General features: G+C 44.3%; 1 protein-coding gene across 11 annotated transcripts in view; it reads right to left on the reverse strand.

The window, feature by feature from the left end:
- rbfox1 (RNA binding fox-1 homolog 1) overlaps positions 1–24,362 on the reverse strand; it is a 256,048-nt gene that overhangs the window by 91,104 nt on the left and 140,582 nt on the right. For 9 of the 11 annotated variants that reach the window (XR_007959562.1, XR_007959561.1, XM_052049732.1 and 6 more), the window contains one exon: positions 258–404. Coding sequence is in view for 9 of the 11 variants with exons in the window: in XM_052049732.1 (XP_051905692.1) it covers positions 258–404 (147 nt within the window). In the remaining 2 variants the exon portion in view is untranslated. The remainder of the gene's footprint in view (positions 1–257; positions 405–24,362) is intronic. The other 2 variants (XM_052049733.1, XM_052049726.1) reach the window with 1 other exon arrangement.

Raw genomic sequence — 24,362 nt, forward strand, 5'->3', positions numbered from 1 at the left:
GAGACTTGTGCTATGCAGTACAAAACCTCCAAATCATTCAGCCATTTTTTCTGAATGCAGTACTTTGGAAAAAGCACTGAATCCACAATAAATAAATCCTGTAAATTTCCCCAGTGTGGGACGAATAAAGGATATCTTATCTTATAAGTGAATCACGAAGTAGCGAGGAATCACTGTACAGAGTAAAAATTTCCACACTTGTTCTTATAAAAGATATAAAAGTGAACATGAATTTCACTCTAATTTATTGTACTCACACCAAACATTTGCCTTAGGTCTGGGTCTCTGAACCTGAATGGGATGTTGGAGACATGAAGTCTTTTGGGTTGGGCCTTGGTGTCTGTGCTCTCAGGTGCAGTCTGTGTTGGTGGATGACTATCTGTCTGTGCTGGATCATCTGTCTGCTGGAGAAAACAATAAATTACCAAACTGTAGAGATGGGAACATTTTGAATGATCCATCCATCCCTCCATTTTCAACACCGCGTATCCTGAACATGGTCGCGGAGAGTTGCTGGAGCCTATCCCAGCTGATTTCGTGTGGCAGGCAGACTACGCTCTGAACTGGTCACTAGTACGTCGCAGGGCACATCGATAGACAAACTTCCATTCACACCCACATTCACACCGTCACAAAGCGGGAACTGATCCCACGCTGCCCGCACACTACCACTACACCATCAGCGACCATTTTGAATTCATAATGAAGAAAAAAAATCCACAGTGTCCACGTATTTTGTAATAGTCTTATTCTGTCTTTTAATATCCCATTACTTAACGTTCTTAAGCGCTATTTTTTGAGCGCTGCCACACACCATGGAATGTGACAGATGTGATTGAACTGTTGCCGCCATGTACAGGCTTCTGCCTAATTTTCCTGAGTGGCCGACCATGCGTAAAAGGTTTTTCAAATTCAAATTTAAATCACAGGTGAAATGCGTGAATCTATCTAGATAAAGATATAGATATAGATATAGATATAGATATAGATATAGATATAGATATAGATATAGATATTGATATAGATATATCCATCCATCGATCCATATTCAAATCTGCTTATCCTCACGAGGATCTCGGGCATGCTCGAGCTGATCCCAGCTGTCTTCGGGCAGTAGGCGGGGGACACCCTGGACCGGTTGCCGACTATAAGCAGGGCACCCATAGACGAACAGCCATTCATGTTCACAATCATACTGCGGGACAATTTAGAGCAGTGGTTTCAAACTCACAGCCTGCAGGCCATATGCGGCCCACAGGATGCACGTTTGAGGCTGCCGCGTTGACATGAAAGTTTAATATTAGTATGGCCCGCGTGAGTTTGATATACAGTATATGCTGTACGTGTTAGCACTACCTCGGTGCTAAATAGTGAGATCTAATTGATATGTGCAGTCACCAACACAAGCTCAAACAGACAACTACTTTGTGAGCTCTGCGCAGGCATCATGAAACAAAGATAATATCAAAAGCATGGTAAACTACTGACTAAACGAAGGAAGAAAGAGACAAGCAAGACTTCTAAGGATATTTAAGCTCATTGTGGATGTAAGCCCACTTTTGTCTTTCATTTATTGTTTTGTAATGCCACTTGTATTTGTATGTTTGATGTCCGTATTTGTGACCAACTCGAATGGCTTTGTTACAACTGCAGCGGTTGTGAAAGACTCAATTTTAATCAAGCTGTGTTGTATTGTATTGTATTCCCTTTAGTGTGGCTCCATCTAGTGGATGCATAGCGCAACCCGAGCCACTACTGTGGCTCCACTTCTAATTCAGTGCACCCTATATATGTAAACTGTTTTAAATAGGCCAAATCATTTGAGGTGCGCCTTATAATCCAAAGCACCTTATAGTTCAGAAAATATGGTACTGAACTACAGTATATTTATAACTTCATACTGTATGTACTTGTGGCTAAAATACAAAACAGTAGATGGTTCTTTTGCCAACCTACACATGTGGAGTCAATGAAAGGGGTCATCATTGCTAGTGGCTTCTAAAATATCCACATTCTCTCTTTTATTGTTTGCCCATTTCCTCTCTTTGTATAATTATAAAAAATCCACAACAGCCAAGGCAATTTGCTTCTTTCTAGACAAAAACACCATGTTTGTAGATTAATAAAATATAGTGTAGTATGTATGTGTGTTCCAATGATCCGAGAGTGTTACCGTCTGGAGCTCCCTTGGCAGGCCGGTCTTCCGGGGAGGTTCCAGACTAACAAGGTCCCAACGGTGTGTCGGTACGCCGTTGAGATGGCAGCCCCATCATCCGACTATCCTGCAGAGGGTCAACAACCCACTCAGGAGAAATTTATTGTTACGAAAACGACCAGAAGAAACCGGACTGCCCAAAGCAAGACAAGACATAGGAACGCCCCCGACCAACGAGTACGGATTGACCTACGCCTGAAGACGCGCATTGCTACATGGAACGTCCGAACGCTTCTTCGGGCTGGAGCTCCTTCACTGCTGTCCTTGGAGCTCTCCCGCTACAAAATCACCATGGCGGGTCTATGTGAATCAAGATGGCAAGGCAGCGACGAAATTACAGCAGGAGAACACTGTTTCATATGGAGTGGCCCTGAAATTCAGATGGCCTTGCGCTGGCCATGTCCAAACATACATGCCAATCACTTATCAGCTGGATTCCAATTAACGATCGACTCCTGTCTGCACGGTTCCTCCACCGACATGGCAAGATGACAGTCATCGTTGCTTACACCCCCACAGATGTCACCGATGATATAGTGAAGGACACCTTCTTCGACCAACTCCATCAGGTCGTTAGCCAAACCCCACCACATGACATTGTCATCATCCTCACTGATGCCAATGCAACCTTCTCTTCCTCCTCCAGAGAAGGACCATCTCACAAAAAACAACCCATTTGCACCACCTCACCACGGAAGCTAACCGGGGACGTTAGCACGGAAGCTAACTGCGAAAAGTCGCTACGCAGCTGGAACCCACGACCAGAGACCAACCAACCAAACGCCAGCGAGCGTGAGGGAGCCGGTAAACCCACTTGCCACGTTAGAAACACCCAGCAGCAAGCCTACTGGACACGTCACAAACTAGCATACAACCGGCTAGCAACGAAACCCGACAAAATGCCACCCAAACAGAAGCAAGACACAAAGCAGGAAGAGGATTCCCTGACCCTCACTCAAGTAAATGAATTACTCCAGCAACAAAAAGAACTTTTTACGGCGCTCTTGCAACAACAACAGGAAAATTTCAAAGGATTTGTCAAGATGATAATAGAATCAACAAACTCACGACTTGACACTTTTACCAGGGAAGTCCAAGAAATAAAAACCAGCATCAATTTTACCCCAAAAGAAGTAGACGACATTAAAAAAAATCTAATCTGTCAAACTGGCCATTCCAAAGACATGCAAACGGAATTCTACAAAGTATGTGACGGCATGCTTGTATTAACGGACAAGGTGGACTACTTGGAAGGACAGTCAAGAAGGAACAACTTAGTAATTGATGGAATTGAGGGAAAAACCGGGAGAAACGTGGACTGAAACAGAGGAAAAAGTTCAAAAAATCCTTAAGGAGAAACTGCTGATACAGGGGCAAATTGAGGTGGAGAGAGCTCACCGCACAGGAAGACAAGACCCTGGAAGACCTCGACCAAGGCCAGTTGTGGTGAAATTTCTAAGATACAAGGACAGATCAAGGATCCTACAAAAAGCGAAATACTTAAAAGGCTCCAACATCTTCATTCATCTTCCGAGCCGCTTGATCCTCACTAGGGTCGCGGGGCTCCAACATCTACATTAACGAAGACTTTACAGATGCCGTACGACAAAAAAGAAAAGAGCTCCTCCCAAAATTAAAAGCTGCACGTGACAGAGGGGAAACTGCCTACTTAAGACATGACAAACTTATTGTCCACCCCCGCACCAGTACTCCAACACAACAGGCTCGAGTTCAACACCATAAAGCAGCATACTGAGAATTTTTCACCACCCGACAATAAAAACTCTGACCCTACTGAAGCAGGAAATTCACATACCAAAAAACATGGACTTCGAATCCTTTGATGACTCTTCTAACCCTTTGATGACTTCCAACCCTACTGACCACAAGACGTTTGACCCTGAGAACAACTTGGACCCGGACAATAACTTTTTCAAGACCGACCGACCGCGAGGCAGCCAGCGACGACCGACCGTGAGGGAGCCAGTGATGACCGCGAGGAAGCCAGCGACCGTGAGGAAGCCTGGAGACAACCAGCCTGCGACCACCGTGAGGGAGCCAACGACGACCGCAAGGGAGCCAGAGACGACCGAGAGGAAACCAGCGATGACTGCAGGGGAGCCAGTGACCGCGAGGGAGCCGGGAGACAACCAGCCAGCGCGCGTGAGAGAGCCGGGAGGCAGCCAGCCGGTGAGCGTGAGGGAGTCGGCGACGACCGCAAGGGAGCCAGTGACCACGAGGGACCCAGTGATGACGGCGAGAGAGCGAGCGACGACAGCGAGGGAACCAACAACGGCCGTGAGGGAGCCATCGACGACCGTGTGGGAGCGGGAAATTCACATCCCAAAAACATGAACTTCCAACCCTTTGAAGATATTGACTATAAGCCATTCGATCCCGAGAACAATTTGGACCCAGACAATAACTTCTTCAACAACAAACAAAGGGTAACAAACTCTGACTATCACCTGGATGAACAATTCAACACTAATATAAAATTGGAAAATGCACTTTCGGTAATACACTTAACAGTAGAAGTCTCTATAAAAACTTCACAAAAATTAAAGAATACCTGACTAAATTCAATTCATAGAGAAAACAAAAAAGGAGGGGGGGGGGTTGCAATATATGTAGACAAAGCACATAAATGCAGTAAAATCGAGAGATTGACAAACACAATAGAAAACCTAATGGAATGTCTAACAATTGAAATACACAATAAAAAGGCATCAAATATCATCATAAGTTGCATCTATAGGACACCAGGAACATGTATTGACACATTCAATAAAAAACTAACAGATATGCTCAGTTACTACAACGATAAGAAAACACGAATAATATGTGGTGACTTTAACATTGACTTATTAAACCCAAATAGACACAAAAAAACAACTGACTTCATAAATACTATGTACAGCAACAGCTTTTTCCCAGTAATCCTGAAACCTAGCAGAATAACAGTTGACACGGCCACATTAATAGATAACATATTTATAAATAAGATTGATCATAAAATGGAAAGTGGACTTCTCATTAATGACATAAGTGACCACCTGCCTGTTTTTGCAGTTTTTCATAATTATTTCGATAGAAAAGCTAAATCAACAACTCGTATAACAGAAATAAGACTAAGAACTCAACGTTCCATCGATGCCTTTAAGCAAGACCTAGAAAAACAAAACTGGACCGAGGTCTACTCAAACGAAGACCCAAATACAGCATTTGAAGTATTTCAGTCTACCATAATCTCCTTATATGATAAACATTTTTCATTAACTAAAGTCTCCAAAAAGTATAAAGACCCAAGTAAGCCATGGATAACGAAAGGCATAGAAAACGCATGTAAAAAGAAAAACAATTTATATAAATTGTTTTTAAAATTCAGAACTGAAGAAGCAGAAAAAAAATATAAGACCTATAAAAATAAACTAGTAAATATGATAAGAACCAGTAAAAGAGATCATTATCATGCACTATTAGAGCAGAATAAAGGTAACACACAAGAAATATGGAAAATACTTAACCAAGTAATCAGAAATAGTCCTAAAAAATTGATTATCCAGAGTATTTTATCAAAGGCAAAAATACTATTTTGGAAAAAACTGCAGAAATAGCAACTGAATTTAATGAGTATTTTGTCAACATCGGCAGTAACCTAGCAAAACAAATTCCTGATCCAACAAACCTGTTTGAAATAGTTAGATACGTAGAAAAAAAACTCCTCCACGATGTTCCTTACTGCAGTAAAACAAGAAGAAGTATCAAATATTATAAAAACTTTTAAAAATAAAAAGTCAACTGATTGCTTTAATATTGATATGACAATAATCAAGCAGATTATAGAATATGTAGTGCGACCTTTCACGCACATATGCAACCTGTCATTTAAAGCTGGTATCTTTCCATCAAGAATGAAAATTGCTAAAGTTATTCCAATCTACAAAAGTGGTGAAAAACATCTGTTTACAAATTATAGACCAATATCACTACTACCACAATTTTCAAAAATATTAGAAAAACTATTTTCTCGCAGACTTGATAGTTTTATACAAAAGCATGCGCTGTTAAGTGAGAATCAATATGGCTTCAGGGAAAAACGGACCACCTCAATGGCAGTTATGGAGTTTGTGGAAGCAGTAGCCACTAATAGACAACAAAGAATTTACTGCTGGGGTTTTCCTAGATCTAAAAAAAGCTTTTGACACAATAGATCACAGTATATTATTGAAAAAACTAGAAAGATATGGCATTAGAGGTGTAGCTTATAAATGGATACAAAGTTATTTAGAAAACAGATATCAGTACGTGCAACTCAACAATAAAAAAACGAATCAACTGAAAATCACTCACGGAGTTCCTCAGGGGTCAGTGCTTGGTCCAAAACTATTCATCTTATAAATAAAAGATATCTGCAAGGTCTCAAAACTATTTAAATGTGTCCTATTTGCTGATGATACAACTTTCTACTGTTCTGGAATAAATCTGAAACAGCTCCTGACAACCGTAGAAAACGAATTAAACAAATTAAAAAACTGGTTCGACAGAAATAAATTGTCACTTAACCTGAAAAAATCGAAGTCAATTGTTTTTGGCACAAGACCAATCAAACACCAAGCTAAAATTATGGTAAACTCAATTGAAATAGAAAGAGCGTATGAAACCAAGTTTCTCGGATTAGTAATAGACTCAAAACTATGTTGGAAACCACATATCGATAATGTAAAAAGAAAAATAGCCAAGACCTCTACAAAACCAAGGAAGTGCTAAATAAGAGATCTTTGTACACATTATACACTTCATTATTATTACCATATATGACCTACTGTGTGGAAATATGGGGAAATGCCTGCAAAACAAACACACTCCCTATTCTCAAACTACAAAAAAAAGCAATTCGAATTATTAATAGATCAAAATATACGGAACCCACAAATCCACTATTTATCAAATTAAATACGATGAAATTTTATGACCTGGTTGACTTTAAAATCGGCCAATTAATGTACAAAGCACACAATAACCTGCTCTGCCAAAACATTCAGAAGTTTTTTGAAATTCGAGAAAGCAACTATGAATTAAGAGGTACCAACTTATTCAAAAAACTCAAAACAAGAACAAACATCAAGCAAAGAAGTGTATCTAGCAAAGGTGTTAATATGTGGAATAATCTCAGAACGGACCTAAAAATGAGTAAATCGCTTGCTGATTTCAAAAACAAATTCAAAAAAATAGTACAAAGAACCTACACATCAATCAGAGTTAAAATGATAAATTCTAAACATTAAATATAATGATAAGTCAGAACTAAGTTGAAAAATAGAGTATTGAAATATCCATTATGAATACAAGAGAAAATTGACACAAGAGTGCCAGGGTGAGGATGTATATAATCCCGATACAAACCAAAAGTTGTGAAAATATCACGGTTAAGGGTAAAGTATGAGCCTTAATGGAGACTTCTTCTTACTTTTTCTTTTCTGATTGATATAAAAATGATTTAGTAGATATAAACACATAACGGGGTAGGACTTGATGAGTTTTTTTACTTCATCCTACTCCCTTGAACATAATAACTGTGTTGAATGAAGACTGATTTCTTTCTTTTTACTTTTTTATCTACCTTATTTTCTGTCAAATTATGACTGTATATGTTTTATGTTCAATAAACAAACAAACAAACAAACCTTTGTCGACAACACCACAAATGATAACGGCAAACGTCTGCTTCTCCTCTGCCATTCAAATAACCTCTGTATCGCCGACACGTGGTTCCCCCGCAAGCGGATGCATCACTGGACCTGGTATAGTCCCAATGGAAGAACCCGGAAGGCGATAGATCACATCATCTCCCGCCGCTGGCGATCCTCCGTCTACAACTGCAGGTTCTTCAGAGGAGCACAGTTGGGCAACACTGACCACCGCCTGTTAGTTGCCCAGCTACGACTTAAAATACGAGCAGATCCATCTATCAGGCCACAACCACGCTTAATGTCTTCCAGACTCTGTGACCCCACCACTGCCTCTGCATATCGCCGCTCCATCACCAATGCCTTCACCGCCCTGGCCGATGATAACATCGCGGCCTGGGAGACTTTCAAACTAAAGGGCAACCAGTCAGCCCAGGATGTATTGGGAAGATCAAGATCTCTTCCCTAACAATCATGGATCTCACAGCTGACCCTCGACATCATTGACCGCCGCCGTGCTGCTCGCCTGCGCGGCGATATCACAGAGTACCGGAGGCTGAATGCAGCACGAAATGCAGCAATTGTAAATGACAGGGAGAGATACTGGAGAAAAGAGGTTAAACGCATGGAATCAGCAGCACAGCGCAACGACCTTAGACAGGTCTTTCAAATGCTGGGCCAAGCCGGTATCGGACCACGCATCAAGACCGTCCTCATGAAGGATGCCAGTGGAAATCGCATTACCACTAAAATAGACTGCCTTGAACACTGGAAAGAGCACTTCAGCAACCTCCTTCATCATCCTCCAGTTCCTACCGACCCCTGTCTTGTTACTGCTGCCAACTCCACGACCCCCAACCCCAACTGCAAAACTGACCCAGTCACAATCGACGAGGTCAGAGCTGCACTATATAGATATTGGAGAATGACAGAGCGAAGATCCTGTGGGACTTCCAGATCCAGACTGACAAGTTGGTAATGGCGAACCAACCAGATATCAGCAGCTGTTGGCGACATGGTGGCAGACACGCAATGACAGATGAAGCACCGCTACGACAGGGCGCGTCGGGTGACGGGACAAACACTCAAGTTGTCGGACTGGGTCCGTATCCGCCAGCCCCATTTGTCCCAAAAGCTTCAGTCTTTCTGGTCCTCACCCCAACAGATAATAGCACAAATGGGCCCAGCTACGTTCCGCCTGGCTGACGGCTCCCTTTGGCATGCCAGCCACCTTAGGCGTGTCAAACCACCGTCAGCACAAGAACTGGCCACCATGGCTGATCCGCGCCACACTGCCGGAGACTAGGACTTCCCTCCAGTCGCCCTGGCAATCCCACCCGAACCCGAGGTGCCGGGTAACACCCTCGGACTGAGGCTCCGCATTGTTTGGGCTTGTTGGCAGCCCCTGTACCTCAGAGACCATGTCCTTAGTTCAGGTTTAGGTTAGCTGCTAAGCCGAAAGGAAGGAGGCCGGGGACTAGTGAATGTGAGAGCCACTGTCCAGGATGAAACATCCAAGCTCCATGAATACATCAAGGAGAAGGCTCCAACGGATGATGTACTCAGAGAATGTCTCAGCCAATGGGGAACAGAGGATGAGGCGCTGGAAGAGGGACCATCATGGGAGGACAAGCCCTTACAGGGGATCTACCATAACTGAAGTGGCTGATCTCAGGAAGTCCTATCAGTGGCTAGCGAGGGCTGGCCTGACGGACAGCACAGAGGCACTCATTCTGGCTGCTCAGGAGCAGACCCTGAGCACCAGAGCCATTGAGGCCCAGATATACCACACCAGACAAGACCCATGGTGTCGGTTGTGCAAAGAGGCACCTGAGACGATCCAACACATAACTGCAGGGTGTAAGATGATGGCAGGGAAAGCCGACATGGAACACCATAACCAGGTGGCTGGCATAGTCTACCGAAACATCTGTGCGGAGTATGGACTGGAAACGAGCACATAACAGCAGTGCACAATGGCTGGTGACCCTGAGAGAGGAGCACAGGAACCTCCCTGAACAGAACCCAGTTACCATAACAGTGGCAGACATACAGGAAAGAGTCTCAGATATGAAGAACTGGACAGCACCAGGCCCGGACATGGTCCACACCTACTGGCTAAAGAAACTCACAGCACTCCATGAGCGCCTAGCAATACAAATGAACCAGCTGCTGAGTGATGGGACTCACCCAGAATGGCTAACCGAAGGGCGAAAGATCCTGATCATGAAGGATCCCTCGAAGGGTGCAGTCCCATCCAACTATCGGCCAATAAACTGTCTCTCCACAACATGGAATCAGGCATCATTGAGGCTAAGATAAGTGGACACATGGATCAATACATGAATGGCATCAATGGCAACCTCGAACTGGCAACAAGGAAAGCGGTTACGGCCAAATACCTCCAGCGAGTGAGGCAAGTCCTAAGAAGCCAGCTCAATGGCAAGAATAAGACACGGGCAATAAACAGCTATGCCCTGCCAGTGATAAGATACGCTGCAGGAATAATAAGATGGCCAAAGGAAGAGATTCAGACCACGGACGTTAAGACCCGAAAACTCCTAACCATGCATGGAGGGTTCCATCCCAAATCCAGCACCCTGAGACTGTACGCAAGCCGAAAGGTAGGAGGCCGGGGACTAGTAAGTGTGAGAGCGACTGTCCAGGATGAAACATCGAAGCTCCATGATTACATCAAGGAGAAGGCTCCAACGGATGACGTACTCAGAGAATGTCTCAGACAATGGGGAACAGAGGATGAGGAGCTGGAAGAGGGACCATCATGGGAGGACAAGCCCCTACACGGGAAGTACCACCAGACCACAACTGAAGTGGCCGATCTCAAGAAGTCCTATCAGTGGCTAGAGAGGGCTGGCCTGAAGGAGCGTGGGAAACACCTCCGAAGGTTGTGGAGAATGACAGAGCGAAGATCCTGTGGGACTTCCAGATCCAGATCCATCGCTTCAGTCTTGTTGACATTTATTGTTATTGTTTACATTCAACCGTTTCATCGTTGGTATTTTGTCATTGCAAATTAGTCATACCGCAGTACCTGTTCTCTCCACAAAGGCAAATCCTTCAGTCCATTCGTCCTGAAATGTACCACATTTGTCAGCTTTGTTTTCTTTTTGCCACTTTATTCGTCGAAGAATTGACCAAGCAGGCTGATTCAAAAGGGGGTGTTTAACTGTTTCCCCAACAACGGCCAATGTAGGCCAGTATCATCCAATTAAAATTGCCCCTTATTGCCTGTAGTCCTAAACAGGACATGAGTAGTGAAAAATTGATGGATGGATTAAACAAGCGAGAATATATATTTTTTATATGCGAGCCAGATGCAATCATCAAAAGAGCCACATCTGGCTTGCTAGACATAGGTTCCCGACCCCTGCTCTAAATTGTCCCTTCGTATGAGTATGAGCGCGGATGGTTGTTCGGCTCTTTGTGTCCTGCAATTGGCTGGCAATCAGTACAGGGTGTCCCTCGCCGACTGCCCGAAGACAGCTGGGATAGGCTCCAGCACCCCCTGTTACCCTTGTGAGGATGAAGCGGATCAGAAAATGGATCGATGGAAAGAGACAAGCGAAAAAAAGGGAAGAGCAATCGTCAAAGTTGCTTGACTACATGTGGCCATATCTCATATGAATGCCAGTGTAGTACCAGAGTAGGGCAGAATCAGATACATGGGTGTCCATCCATTAAGGTTATTGATCAGAAAGTAGTGAGATGAATGATGGATGCACACATGCATTAAACGAGCATCAACAACAGCATCTTTGTCCTGTTGCTGCTTCATGTTAGTGAGATCAATGAAAGCCAGAAGAGATTCCAGTGTTTGCGTGTGTTTGTTTGTGTAGTTTTAACTGCTTTTACATAACAGTACAGCTCATACAGAAATCTGATGTCTGATTCAACTCAAGTGATGAATTAGACTAAAATTCGCATCTTTATTATTTTGAGAGGCTGACATACAGCACTTTGTAATTTGTAAATTTATAAAACACCAACCCTGAAAAATTAAATCTACTGGTAAAATAATTCTCAAACACATCCACTATGGTGGCTGCGCACAAACACTGCTTCCAGTGGCTTACACGGATCTCAGCAGAAATTTGTGGCTCCAGTTGATTCTTTTATGAAATGGGTTAAAATGGCTACTTAGTTGTCTAGATTTATGTAATTTGTCTCTCCCCACTTGCCTTGCTGTGACCCCAGTGACAGTCTAAATGCGTAATTTTGGAAAATAAACATCACCTAATAAAATTGTGATCACTAGTCACCAAAATTGATGTTGACATCTCAATTTATGCTCACATTAAACTATGAAAATATTAGAAAGATTGCCCAAGTATTAAACATTTTATGGCGATGGCGTTTTCCTCTTCATAGAGGTGCTTCGTGAGGAAAACATTTCTTTCATCCATAAAAGACACAATAATGGGGCGATATTTTTTCGCGATTTTGGTGACAAGCGGTTACAGCTTTCTTATATATAAAATGATGTAAGCTTTTTTTACGTTTATTTTGAGTTTTAGACTGCTACCCCAAGTGCTAGTCTACCACAGCATCCTCGACTCTCGTCGAGGGACGGAGCCCACCCAAGTGGTGAAATGAGGATTTTATATATATATATATATATATATATATATATATATATATATATATATATATATATACACATACACACTAAGGGTGTGGAAAATAATCGATATTAATCGATACATCGATGCGCACGTGCGCGATCCGAGTGCATCGGCTCATTCACTGGGTACGGCGCGATTGACGGGTGAAATCGCGATTCATCACGATGCATTGATGGGTATCGGTAAAATCCGATTCAAGCGCATTTTATTCATGTTAAACGTCACCTATCTGCCCTTTCCTAGGCGCAATGAATGCACCATCATTGCTTTACGTTTTGTGTTGAATACGGACGGTAGCCGTGCGTCACATACAGTCCAGTACACAACTAGCGAAACATTATGGAAGTTAGCGTACGCAGCAGCAAGGAAACTACTATATTTAATGCAGCCGCAACATTCAAATCTTATGTTTGGAAATACTACGGCTTCGAAAGGAAAGACGGAAAGCTTGATAAAACCTCCGTAATTTGCAAGGAATGTCGCACCAAGAAGCCATACAACGGCAGCACCACAAATATGCAGACCCACTTAAACCGATGGCACCAGATCACCGACAAGTTTCCCTCCCGCTTCCCCGCCCAGTTCCTCGTCGGACACTGGAGAAACTCTTGGTAAACCAGGTTAGGATCAGAAAAAATTGCCTCTTATTTTGGGAGTCCCCATGCAACTCACTGTGACCGCGCAAAGGCTATAACTAAGGCCACTGCTTATTTCATATGCAAAGACCTCCAGCCTTAGCGTGGTGGACAACGAGGGTTTCAGACAGCTCGTGCACGTTTTGGAACCCAGGTATAAAATGCCAGACAGGTCTGTGTTCACTTACAAACATATTCCCGATGTGTACAACAAAGTGAGAAGTGAGATTACTGTGTCGCTGAACAGTGCGCAAAGAGTTGCACTTACAGTGGATGGGTGGACATCTTGCGCTATAGATTCATATACATATATATATTCATATAAGACACTCAGTGAGAATAGTCTGTTTGTGTTTACACTATAGCAACAGCTGTGAGTCTCAGGTTCCAAATTGTTTACATTTTCTTTGCACAAAACCCAATTGTGAAAGGGCTTAAATAAGTTGTTTTATAAGTTCTACTGTTTATAAGGAATAAAGTGGTATCCTTTTTGTAATACCATACTGAATTCCATCTTTTTAAAAGCTTTTTTTCTTTGCTTATTTGCATCATGTTTAATTGCACAATATCGCAACAAATTGCATTGTATCGTATCGGATCGTGACGACGGTGAAACGTATCGCATCGTATCGCCGGAAAATTCCATGTATCGTTTAAGTATCGCATCGCTGGCAGTGGATCGTGATGTGTATCGAATCGTCCTCAGTGCTGAGATTCACATCCATAATACACACAAACACAGACACACGCTTATCTGGGGTTGGGTCGCAGGGGCAATAGCTTTGGCAGCGAAGCCCAGACTTCCCTCTCCCCATGTCACGGTTCTGTTTTCGGTCTGGCCAGCAGGTGGCATGAGCGGACTTCTGTGCACACCTGCTGTCAATCTATGATTAGTAGACTCTGTATTTAAGGACTCCTCTGCTGTGCACCTGTCGGAGTATTGCCTTTGCCTTGCTGCTTCCTTGCTCATAGACTGCTTTGCTATAGACCGTGTTTCACTTTTGAACTCTCGGTACCAATGGTTTTGTAAGTATGGTTTTTGTTTTGTGATTTGGCTTTCGCTTGCGTGTATTTGCTACATCGTTTTTTGTCTGTCTTTGCGGTTCTTCTTTTCCGCCCTTGCCTTTTGTGCAAGTTTTTTGTTATTTGTTTTTGTGCCCTCTGGTCCTTGTTTTGTCCAGCGCTTTATGTTACTTCTTTGTCGGTGCGATTTTAGTATATTAAAACCTTTTTGCAATGGAGACCTTGTCTGGTGTCTACACTTTTGGGATCCCAACTTTATTCGGTTTGCCCGAAACGTGACACCCCAGCCACTTCTTCCAGCCCTCCCCGGGGGATTCCGAGGCGTTCCCAGGCCAGCTGGGTGACATTGTCTCTCCAGTGTGTCCTGGGTCATCCCCGGGGTCTCCTCCTGGTGGGACATGCCCAGAACACCTCACCAGATAGGCGTTCAGGAGGCATCCTAATCAGATGCCCGAGCCACCTCATCTGGCTCCTCTCGTTGTGGAGGAGAGGTGGCTCGACTCTGAGCCCCTCCTGGATGACCGAGCTCCTCAACCTCATCTCGGTGAGAGCCCGGACACCCTGCACAGGAAACTCATTTCGGCCGCTTGTATCCGGGATCTTGTTCTTTTGGTTACAACCCATAGCTCGTGACCATAGATGAGGGTTGGAATGTAGATCGACACACACACACACACATATAATATATATATATATATATATATATATATATATATATATATATAATAACTACACTTGTGCCTGTTCTGAAACTTTTGAAAAATTTGGGGGTGAAATGTTTCTCGTGTTTGTTGGATTTATTATTTTTTAGTAATCATACATTCACGTATTATTCGGTTGATTCTCGTGTCGTCATTTTATGCTCGCAATGAAGAATGCTTCTGCCTGTCAGTATAGTTTGATTTTGCTTGCAAAGAAGAACGCTTATGCTTGCAATCATTAGTTGGCTTTGCCTGCAATGAAGAACGCTTATGCTTTCAATAAAGATATATCCTTTATTATTTACTCACATCTATAATCATATATTCTTCATGTGCTCACTTTTGCTTGCTGTACTGTGTGAAAGGTTAGGGTCGCAACCACCTTTCCGAGGACGTGGTTGGGAAGAGATAAATGTTAAGACTAAACGGTGAGCAAGGGTGAACCGTGAATGGAGACATAAACACCAGCTGCAACGGGATGTTTATGTGACATTTGCACACATGTACGTATATTGCACTCGCATACACACACATAGTCAAACAAGTTCAGTGTGTGTTCAACAGCCCCCACCCTTTAGGTTGGACACACCTATGTAGTAGCTTTCCCAATAAATGAGGAGGTGAAGGGGGAGATCGTTAGGGTTACGTGCCGAGAACTGAAACCGAACGCTTCTCCTCGTTCCCTCCTGGTACCAGAATCGAGTCTCCTGTCTCCTCCTTTTGGTTATTCCTGAGTGTCAATTTGGACCAACCTGACAGTGTTTAAAAAAAAAAGGAAAACGCTCGTAATGGATGCCCAAATAAAACTGTGCTTCCATTCGTCCCACCTCTCTCATCTACCTCTTTTTGTCTTCTCACACTTTAAGGCTACAAGCCATCTAAAAATACGGTACAGTCTATGCGTGTGTGTTGGGGGTTGGGAATGACAAAAAAAAAAAATACAACATAAGGCCAGAAGACTGTGAGTCTTACACGAAATGCCTAAGTATACATCGGAACACGAGAAGGAGTGCGCACACACATGCAGCCAGAACTGCCATCTGTGTGAATCTCACCGGTGGTGGCAACATCCGCCTACACTCGCAGAAAAGACATAAAACAAACAAACCCAGAGAAGCTTGTCCTGTTTGGCACCAGAAACAGACATGTGAAGTGAGGACAGGCTTGAGACAGCATGCTCTACAGCATATTGGTGAAATCAAGCTGAGACTACAGTAAACATTGGTGCCAACAAGCTTGAATAGACAATATTGTCATCTTTGTTAAATAATGGCCCAAGTCAGATTCTGACCCCTTCACACCACCCCCCAATTTTCTTTTCCTTCATTAAACATCTCCTCCTGATGGTGGCCACCAATGATGCGAGTAACGCACAATTTTGTGCTGTAGCTAAAAACACACACACACACACACACACACACACACACACACACACACACACACACAAACCCCAGTCCAATTATGGCAGTTATTTTCATCCATCTATCCATTTTCAAATTCGCTTTATACTCACTCAGGTCGCGGGGGGTGGTGGATAATAAATGGTGGATAAAAATAATGGCCCAAGTCATATTCTTAGCCCTTCACACCACCCCAAAATATATATATATATATGTATATATTTTTCCTTCATTCAACATCTCCTCATGATGGTGGCCACCAATGATCCGAGTAACGCAAAATTTTGTGCTGTAGCTGAAAAAAAATCACACACACACACACACACACACACACAAAACCCCAGTCCAATTATGGCAGTTATTTTCATCCATCTATCCATTTTCAGATTCGCTTTATCCTAACTTGGGCCGCGGGGGGTCGTGGAGGCTATCCCAGCTGTCTTCGGGCAGTAGGCAGAAGTTACCCTAAACTGGTTGCCAGCCAATCGCAGGGCACACACAGACGAACAAACATCCACACTCAAAATCACGCCGAGGGACAAATTCGAGTGTTCCATTAACTTGCCATGCATGTTTTTGGAATGTAGCAGATAACCGGAGTACCCAGAGAAAATCCACGTAGGCATGGGGAGAACATGCTTTCAGCAACTCAAACTCCCGAGTCATAGTGGAATATTTTCTTCCCCAAAGCAATCCTCACGGGTTAATTGTTGTCATTTCTCCATTCCTATTGGTTTGAATGCACTCTCTACTAACTACCCGCTACTCTACCCAACTCTATGTTGCTCCACAACTCCACCCATGCATACATCCCCCTCGACTTCAACTTGTTGTGCAGCATGATCCTGGCTGTTCCCTTGCCCCTGCTGCCACCAGCTGGACAGATTTTAAATGATTTACAATGCAGACAAGCTTGATCCTTCGTCACAGGTTGCGTGAGATCGTTCTGCACTCTATGACGCATAAATAAATACATAATATTTTTTAAAAAGGAGATGACGTAAGAACATGTCATGAGGAGGTGGTAGCTTTTCTGGACATATTTAAACATCATGAGGATTAAAAGAGTCAAACAAATATTTCAACGTTGCTTATTTTGGAATTAATGTAGGCGGAAGCATATTGAAGGGATACATTCATATCCATAGTTTTGAATCATGAAGAAATACAGTTTGTATAAATGTATTTAACCATTTGTCTTGCTTTTGTATACTATGTGTGTTGTGCGGCGAAACAGCAGGCCAGGTGAAAAAGAATAAAAAGGCAATTCAGCCAGAATTCAGCAAGGAGATTTTCCAGTTTTCTTTATTTTCAGGAGTGACAGTTGACCAGTTTTGAGCAGCCCACGTGTAGCACTGCTCTCCAAGTTGTCCGCCCCCCAGTGACTTCCTCATTCCTCTTTTAAAGGGAGTTCACTTGAGCTTCAGGCCAATCAGGTCCAAGAAACAATTGGCCCTTCCCAGGTCGTTGCAATTACCTCATCTGAAACAATTAGTGTTCTAAAAAGTACAACAGTTTGGGATGGAAAGAAATGCGCACCTTTCTTCCATCCAAAATCCACAAAGAAACATAATTTTTAATATTTGTCTTTCAACATCATGACAATGTGCATTTCAGATAAAATACACTGGATGCATAATTTTACTCTTTGACACGCTCCTGGATGCACTTCTCTTATAAAGAACACTTTAAGGGGCTGAATGTCGCTCAATAAACACACCAGATGAAGCCATTCATGTCGGTGCATGTACAGTACATGCTACTTCCAAAACAGTCTAAAAAAATCTATCTGGGCCCATTGAACCCTGATCTCAATGATGTGTACTGTTTATGAGCTCTTTTCATGACACAAACCTTTTTCTAAAGTGATGGTGCACAAAGGTCACTAGTATCCCACCCATCAGATTGACAATTCACATCATTGTAAAGCCTGAGTCCCTTGCACATTGTGGTATTGTTCCTCTATATTGTGACAACAGTATATTGTTTTACTGGTCCAGGTATCGTCAGCAGAATGGATTAGACATTGCTGCACACGAAGAAACTTGTGACTAAAATGAGTTTCTGAATAGATGTTGAGCTGCAGAGCTGTTAACAGAATGAATTCATTGATCGATTAAAAGTTACAATGATGGTTATACAGAAAGAGAAGGAAACTTCTGCTTTAATGTCATTGAGTGGTATTCGACAAGGTTCAAGGGTCTGTTTTTTTGTTTTTTATATTGTGTAGTCTGATGTGCAGCACTGATATGAGAAATATTCACAGTTTTAAGTGTAGTTTGACGAGCGTTATAATGGAATGCTACCGTTGATCAGATGTAATGACTTTATTTATTTATAACTTTATTAACATCGTATTAAATATGAAGCCATCTGTTGTAGTTTTACGTGTAGTCACCACATTTATTTTTGATGGCTTTGTCTCTGATGTTGTCTACATTATCAATCTGCAGCCCTCCTCTGCATCCCAAAACAAAATACATAACCCTGGTCCAGTTAGAGCAGACATGGAATTTGTGTATTAATATCACCAAGTAGCTGTTTTCAGCTGTTATTGCTGCTTTCATGTTATTTTGGGAATCTTACTCATTGCAGGAAGAAAGAGTTTAAGTGAGGTGAGTGAAAGCTCCACCCAGGAAAAATGAGAGAGGGAGAGAGGGGGGACATGGCTGTAAAGAAAAGAATATAGAAAGCAGTGAGCTGATGTGGTGAATTGTACATAAAACATACTCTGAATGAGAATAATAATAAGAAAAGATGGAGCACAACAGCTCTGATCGCAATTGCAGAAGACTGACGGCAAACAACTTCTGGTTATTCAGGTCACGCGCCAACATAGGTTAAAGGTGACCTGCTTTTTTATTTTATTTTATTTTATTGTCTAAATACTTTTTGTGAAAGTGAGACTTATAGGATGCTAAGAGTGCATTGTGCACTAACACAAAACTATATATTAATAACATGCACAGAGACACATAAGCATCTACACCCCCCTTGCTATCGACTTGGGACCAGTCCGCGAGCTAACAATCGATCGCAATCGACGTATTGGGCACCCCTGATTTAAAGTTTCAGAAAGATTACTCCAAAGAAAAGGTATTTTTGCTATTTTGTTGGGTTTGAGTTATCTGGTGTTTTCTGTGTCTCCTGATAATGCCTTTCCTTAAACTTTCTCAGTTACGCGGATTCCCTGATCGACTTTCAGTCATTGATGCGCTTTGAGGCCAGACACATACCGGTAAGTGGGTGGAGCAACCCTCAAATGTTCACCGTCAAATCTGGCCTTGCACACCTTCTGCTGTTGATTGAAGAACGTTTGTTTGTACGCTGTTTAATCAACTGCCCGGGGAAGGTGAAAAATCATACTGCAATTGACATTTGGAAGGAGTTCCAATATAAGCCACGTGTACTAAGTGCAGTCAAACCGTTAAGAAACAAAGTCGTCATGCAAGCATAATAATATAAATCATTTTCCTGACAACAGCCTCTGCTTGACTGTTTTCTCCCCGTTGCTCGTATGGTAATACTCCATCCCACATAAAAACAATCCTATTTTGCTGCTCTGTTTTTGGAAGAGAAAAGGACCTAATGAATTGTGATCAGCACAAAGTTCAATAGTCAAGATCTGTGACCATAAGCTTTATGCGTCCACAAAGTCCGCACGGCTTCACCCAGAAAAGTTATATTTCAGCCGCCACGCCACTCCGTGCTGTGTCTGCAATGCTCACATTTTCCGCACTGTGCACCTACAAAAAATAAAATAAAATCATTAAAAAAAAAATCCTCATTCAGCTCGGGTCCTCTACCCGAGGCCAGGAAGCCTGAGGGTTCTGCGCAGTATCCTTGCTGTACCCAGCACTGCACATTTCTGGACTGAGATGTCCGATGTTGTTCCCGGGATCTGTTGGCCGTTGTTGGGGAAACAGTTAAACACCCCTTTCTGAATCAGCCCGCTCGGTCATTCGCTCAAAGCTAATCCTTCGACGAATAAAGTGGAAAAAGAAAAAAAAGATGACAAGTGTGGTACATTTCAGGACGAATGGAACGAAGGATTCACCTTTGTGGAGAGAACAGGTACTGCGGTATGACTAATTTGCAATAACAAAATACCAATGATGAAACGGTTGAATGTAAAGTGGCACTTTGACATGCACCATGCTATGTTCACATCAAAATACCCTGCGGGAGACACGAGAATGGAAGCGTGCAAGTGACTGAGCAGGGTGCAAGCTAGCCAGCAGCAACTCTGCATGTGTACCCGGAAAGCTGACTCTCATTCCGCTAGTTTTGCTGGATATTTCGCAATCGTGAGGAACGGAAAACCATTCACATTAATGGGGGGTATCAGAACAAAATTATTTAAAATAATACATTCAGAGGCTTATTATACTGACAAATTGTAAAAGTCACTTTGAAAATACAGTATATATACTGTGTAGATATAAAAAAATAAAATAAAATCCTCATCTCACCCCCCCTCGGGTGGTGTCCGTCCCTCATTCAGCTCGGGTCCTATACCAGAGGCCAGGAAGCTTGAGGGTTCTGCGCAGTATCCTTGCTGTTCCCAGCACTGCACATTTCTGGACTGAGATGTCCGATGTTGTTCGCGGGATCTGTTGCAACCACTCATCTAGTTTGGGGGTCACTGCCCCGAGTGCTCTGACCACCACAGGCACGACTGTCACCTTTACCTTCCAGGCTCTCTCCAGCTCCTCTCTGAGCCCTTGGTATTTCTTCAGTTTCTCGTGTTCCTTCTTTCTGATGTTTCCATCACTTGGGACCGCTACATCCACTACAACGGCTTTCCTCTGCCCTTTATCTATGATCACGATATCTGGTTGGTTCGCCATTACCATCTTGTCAGTCTGGATCTGGAAGTCCCACAGGATCTTCGCTCTGTCATTCTCCACAACCTTCGGAGGTGTTTCCCATTTTGACCTTGGGGTTTCCAGTCCATACTCCGCACAGATGTTTCGGTAGACTATGCCAGCCACCTGGTTATGGCGTTCCATGTCAGCTTTCCCTGCCAGCATCTTACACCCTGCAGTTATGTGTTGGATCTTTTCAGGTGCCTCTTTGCACAACCTACACCTTGGGTCTTGTCTGGTGTGGTATATCTGGGCCTCAATGGCTCTGGTGCTCAGGGTCTGCTCCTGAGCAGCCAGAATGAGTGCCTCTGTGCTGTCCTTCAGGCCAGCCCTCTCGAGCCACTGATAGGACTTCCTGAGATCAGCCACTTCAGTTATGGTAGATCCCCTGTAAGGGCTTGTCCTCCCATGATGGTCCCTCTTCCAGCGCCTCATCCTCTGTTCACCATTGGCTGAGACATTCTCTGAGTACGTCATCCGTTGGAGCCTTCTCCTTGATGTATTCATGGAGCTTGGATGTTTCATCCTGGACAGTGGCTCTCACACTCACTAGTCCCCGGCCTCCTTCCTTTCGTCTTAGCAGCTAACCTAAACCTGAACTAAGGACATAGTCTCTGAGGTACAGGGGCTGCCAACGAGCCCAGACAGTGCGGAGCCTCAGTCCGAGGGTGTTAGCCGGCATTGTTACTCGGATTGCCAGGGCGACTGGAGGGAAATCCCAGTCTCTGGTAGTGTGGCGCGGATCAGCCGTGGTGGCCAGATGGTGGTTTGACACGCCTAAGGCGCCTGGCATGCCAACGGGAGCCGTCAGCCAGGCGGAACGTAGCTGGGCCCAGTTGTGCTATTATCTGTTGGGGTGAGGACCAGAAGGATAGAGGCTTTTGGGACAGATGGGGCTGGCAGATACGGACCCAGTCCGACAACTTGAGTGTTTGTCCCGTCACCCGACGTGCCCTGTCGTAGCGGTGCTTCATCTGGCATTGCGTCTCTGCCATCATGTTGCCGACAGCTGCTGCTGCTGGAGGCCCTGGAGGATCTCCCCTGGGAGGCCATAGTCGATCCATGGGAAGTTGGAATTCCCGTCCAAGCATCAGAAGGGCTGGGGAGCTACCCGTCGTGGCATGTGGCATAGTTCTGTCGTGCAGTCGTGTGTTCTTCAGGGCCATGCTGAATGGGAAACTTTCGGTCAGATGCGCTCTCAGGCCAATCTTGAGGGTCTGGTTGAACCTCCCCGCGTTGGCCTGCGGGTGGCAGAGGGCCCTCCTGATGTGTTTAATCCCCCTCACCCCCATGAAGGCAGCAAAGTCAGCCGAGAGGAACTGGGGCCCGTTGCCCAGCGGGCAGACAGGGAGGAAAGAAAGCCAGTGATTTGCTGTGTGGTGACTGGATGTCATAGGCCACCAACAGGAACCGCTGGTGATGAGGAATGCCATGGAGCTCCCCACAGATGTCCACCTGGATGTGGGACCACGGCGTCGCTGGCCATTGGAGGGCCTGCAAAGGTGGCGTCGAGGGTGGGCTCATTTTACCGCTGGTAAGGCAGGCGGTGCAGTCCTTCATCATTGTTTCAATGTCTCTATCGATGCCTGGCCACCAAACCAGGTTCCTGCAGCGTTGCTTCACTCTCATGATGCCCAGGTGATCGTTGTGTCCCATGTTCAGGATGCGTGGTCATAGAGAGCTGGGGATCACTTTGCAGAGCCCCCGGGCGACGCAGTCACTGTTCCAGCAGGAAAGGTCGTCTCTGACCTGGTGGAAGGGCGCCAGCTTCTCTGGCACCTTTGCGGGCCAGCCCTCCTGGATAAACGTGCGGAGCTGTACAAGCACAGGGTCCTGTGCAGAGGCCGTCTGGAGCTCCTGCAGGAGGACGTTTGTTCGGAGAGGCTCGTGCAGCATGAGAATTAGCTCTGACTCTGAGCCGTCCCGGGCGGTGTCTGGCGCTGAGGTGAGCGTGGCCTTGGAGAGAAGATCAGCCACAACATTATCTCTGCTGGGTGTGAACACTGTCGTGAAGTTGTAGGCTTGTAGTCGCTCTTATCACCGGCACAGGCACAGCGGTTTGTGTCCCGACCCTGTCATGGCCAGAAGGGCTGTGAGTGCTCGGTACGGAGCATGAAGTGCCGCCCGTAAAGGTACATGTGCCACGGCTCGCACGCCCAGATACAGGCCAGCGCTTCCCTCTTCCCCACCGAATACCTCTGCTCCGTGGGGGTCAGAGATCATGAGGCAAATGCCATGGGACGTTTGGTCACCCCGTGTAGCTGGGACAGGACTGCCCCTATCGCCGTGTTGGACGCGTCACAGGTCACCAGCGTAGGGTTCTGGAGGTCAAAGTGGGCGAGCACTGGAGGGGAGGTGAGCTGTGTCTTCAGCTGGCGGACTCCCGCGGGGCACATGGGTGTCCAGGACCTTTATTACTTCTTCAATGCATTAGACGAGTACTGTTGTTTACTTTTTGTTTGTTTTACTGTTTATTATATACGTTAAATTTCTCCATGTACAGCACTTTGTATGCAGCGATGGCTGTTTGAAAGTGCTCTATAAATACAGTAGGGTAGTTAGCAAAAACTCTGACGAATAAGGTCAATGTCTCGCTATCTCCTTGGCCTCGTTGCACTTTTTTGATGTTCATTGGGCCAAACTGTTTGGTCTCATTTTCATCAGCACAAATCAGCTCTTGACCTAAGTAGTCTATGGCCAATTTTTTGATCAAGTAACTTCTAAGACTCCTCCCCTTCTCCTCCTTTTGTCAGGTTACTAAGATGAATTGATGATTATAGCATTTCCTGTTCTTTTCTTACAGCTCTCCTCTGTCTAACAAGTGGTTTTCAGTAAGGTAGTAACAATCAGTCAGTACCTTTATATTATCTGCATGGTGCATTGAGCTACTAACCGGAATATCCCTTTGCAGTCTGCCGATCTGTCCCTCCTTCTCCTCTTCCCTTTTACCTTAACCCTTACGCTCAAAAAGCCTAGGCTTCAAACGTCACCACTGATGTCATCAACACGCGCTTCGACTCCCCATTCATGAACCATTCATCTAGATTACTCAGCACACACTTCAGGGATTCGACCCGTGGAGCACATCACTAGGTGGCACTAGCTGTAGGAAACACTTCATCAAGTTGTGGAGAAATATCAACCTTGAGGAAAATCTGACAGATTGTCACCAAGAAAGATGGGTTTG

The sequence above is a fragment of the Hippocampus zosterae genome, chromosome 17 (assembly GCF_025434085.1).
Source record: "Hippocampus zosterae strain Florida chromosome 17, ASM2543408v3, whole genome shotgun sequence".
Taxonomy (NCBI): Eukaryota; Metazoa; Chordata; class Actinopteri; order Syngnathiformes; family Syngnathidae; genus Hippocampus; species Hippocampus zosterae.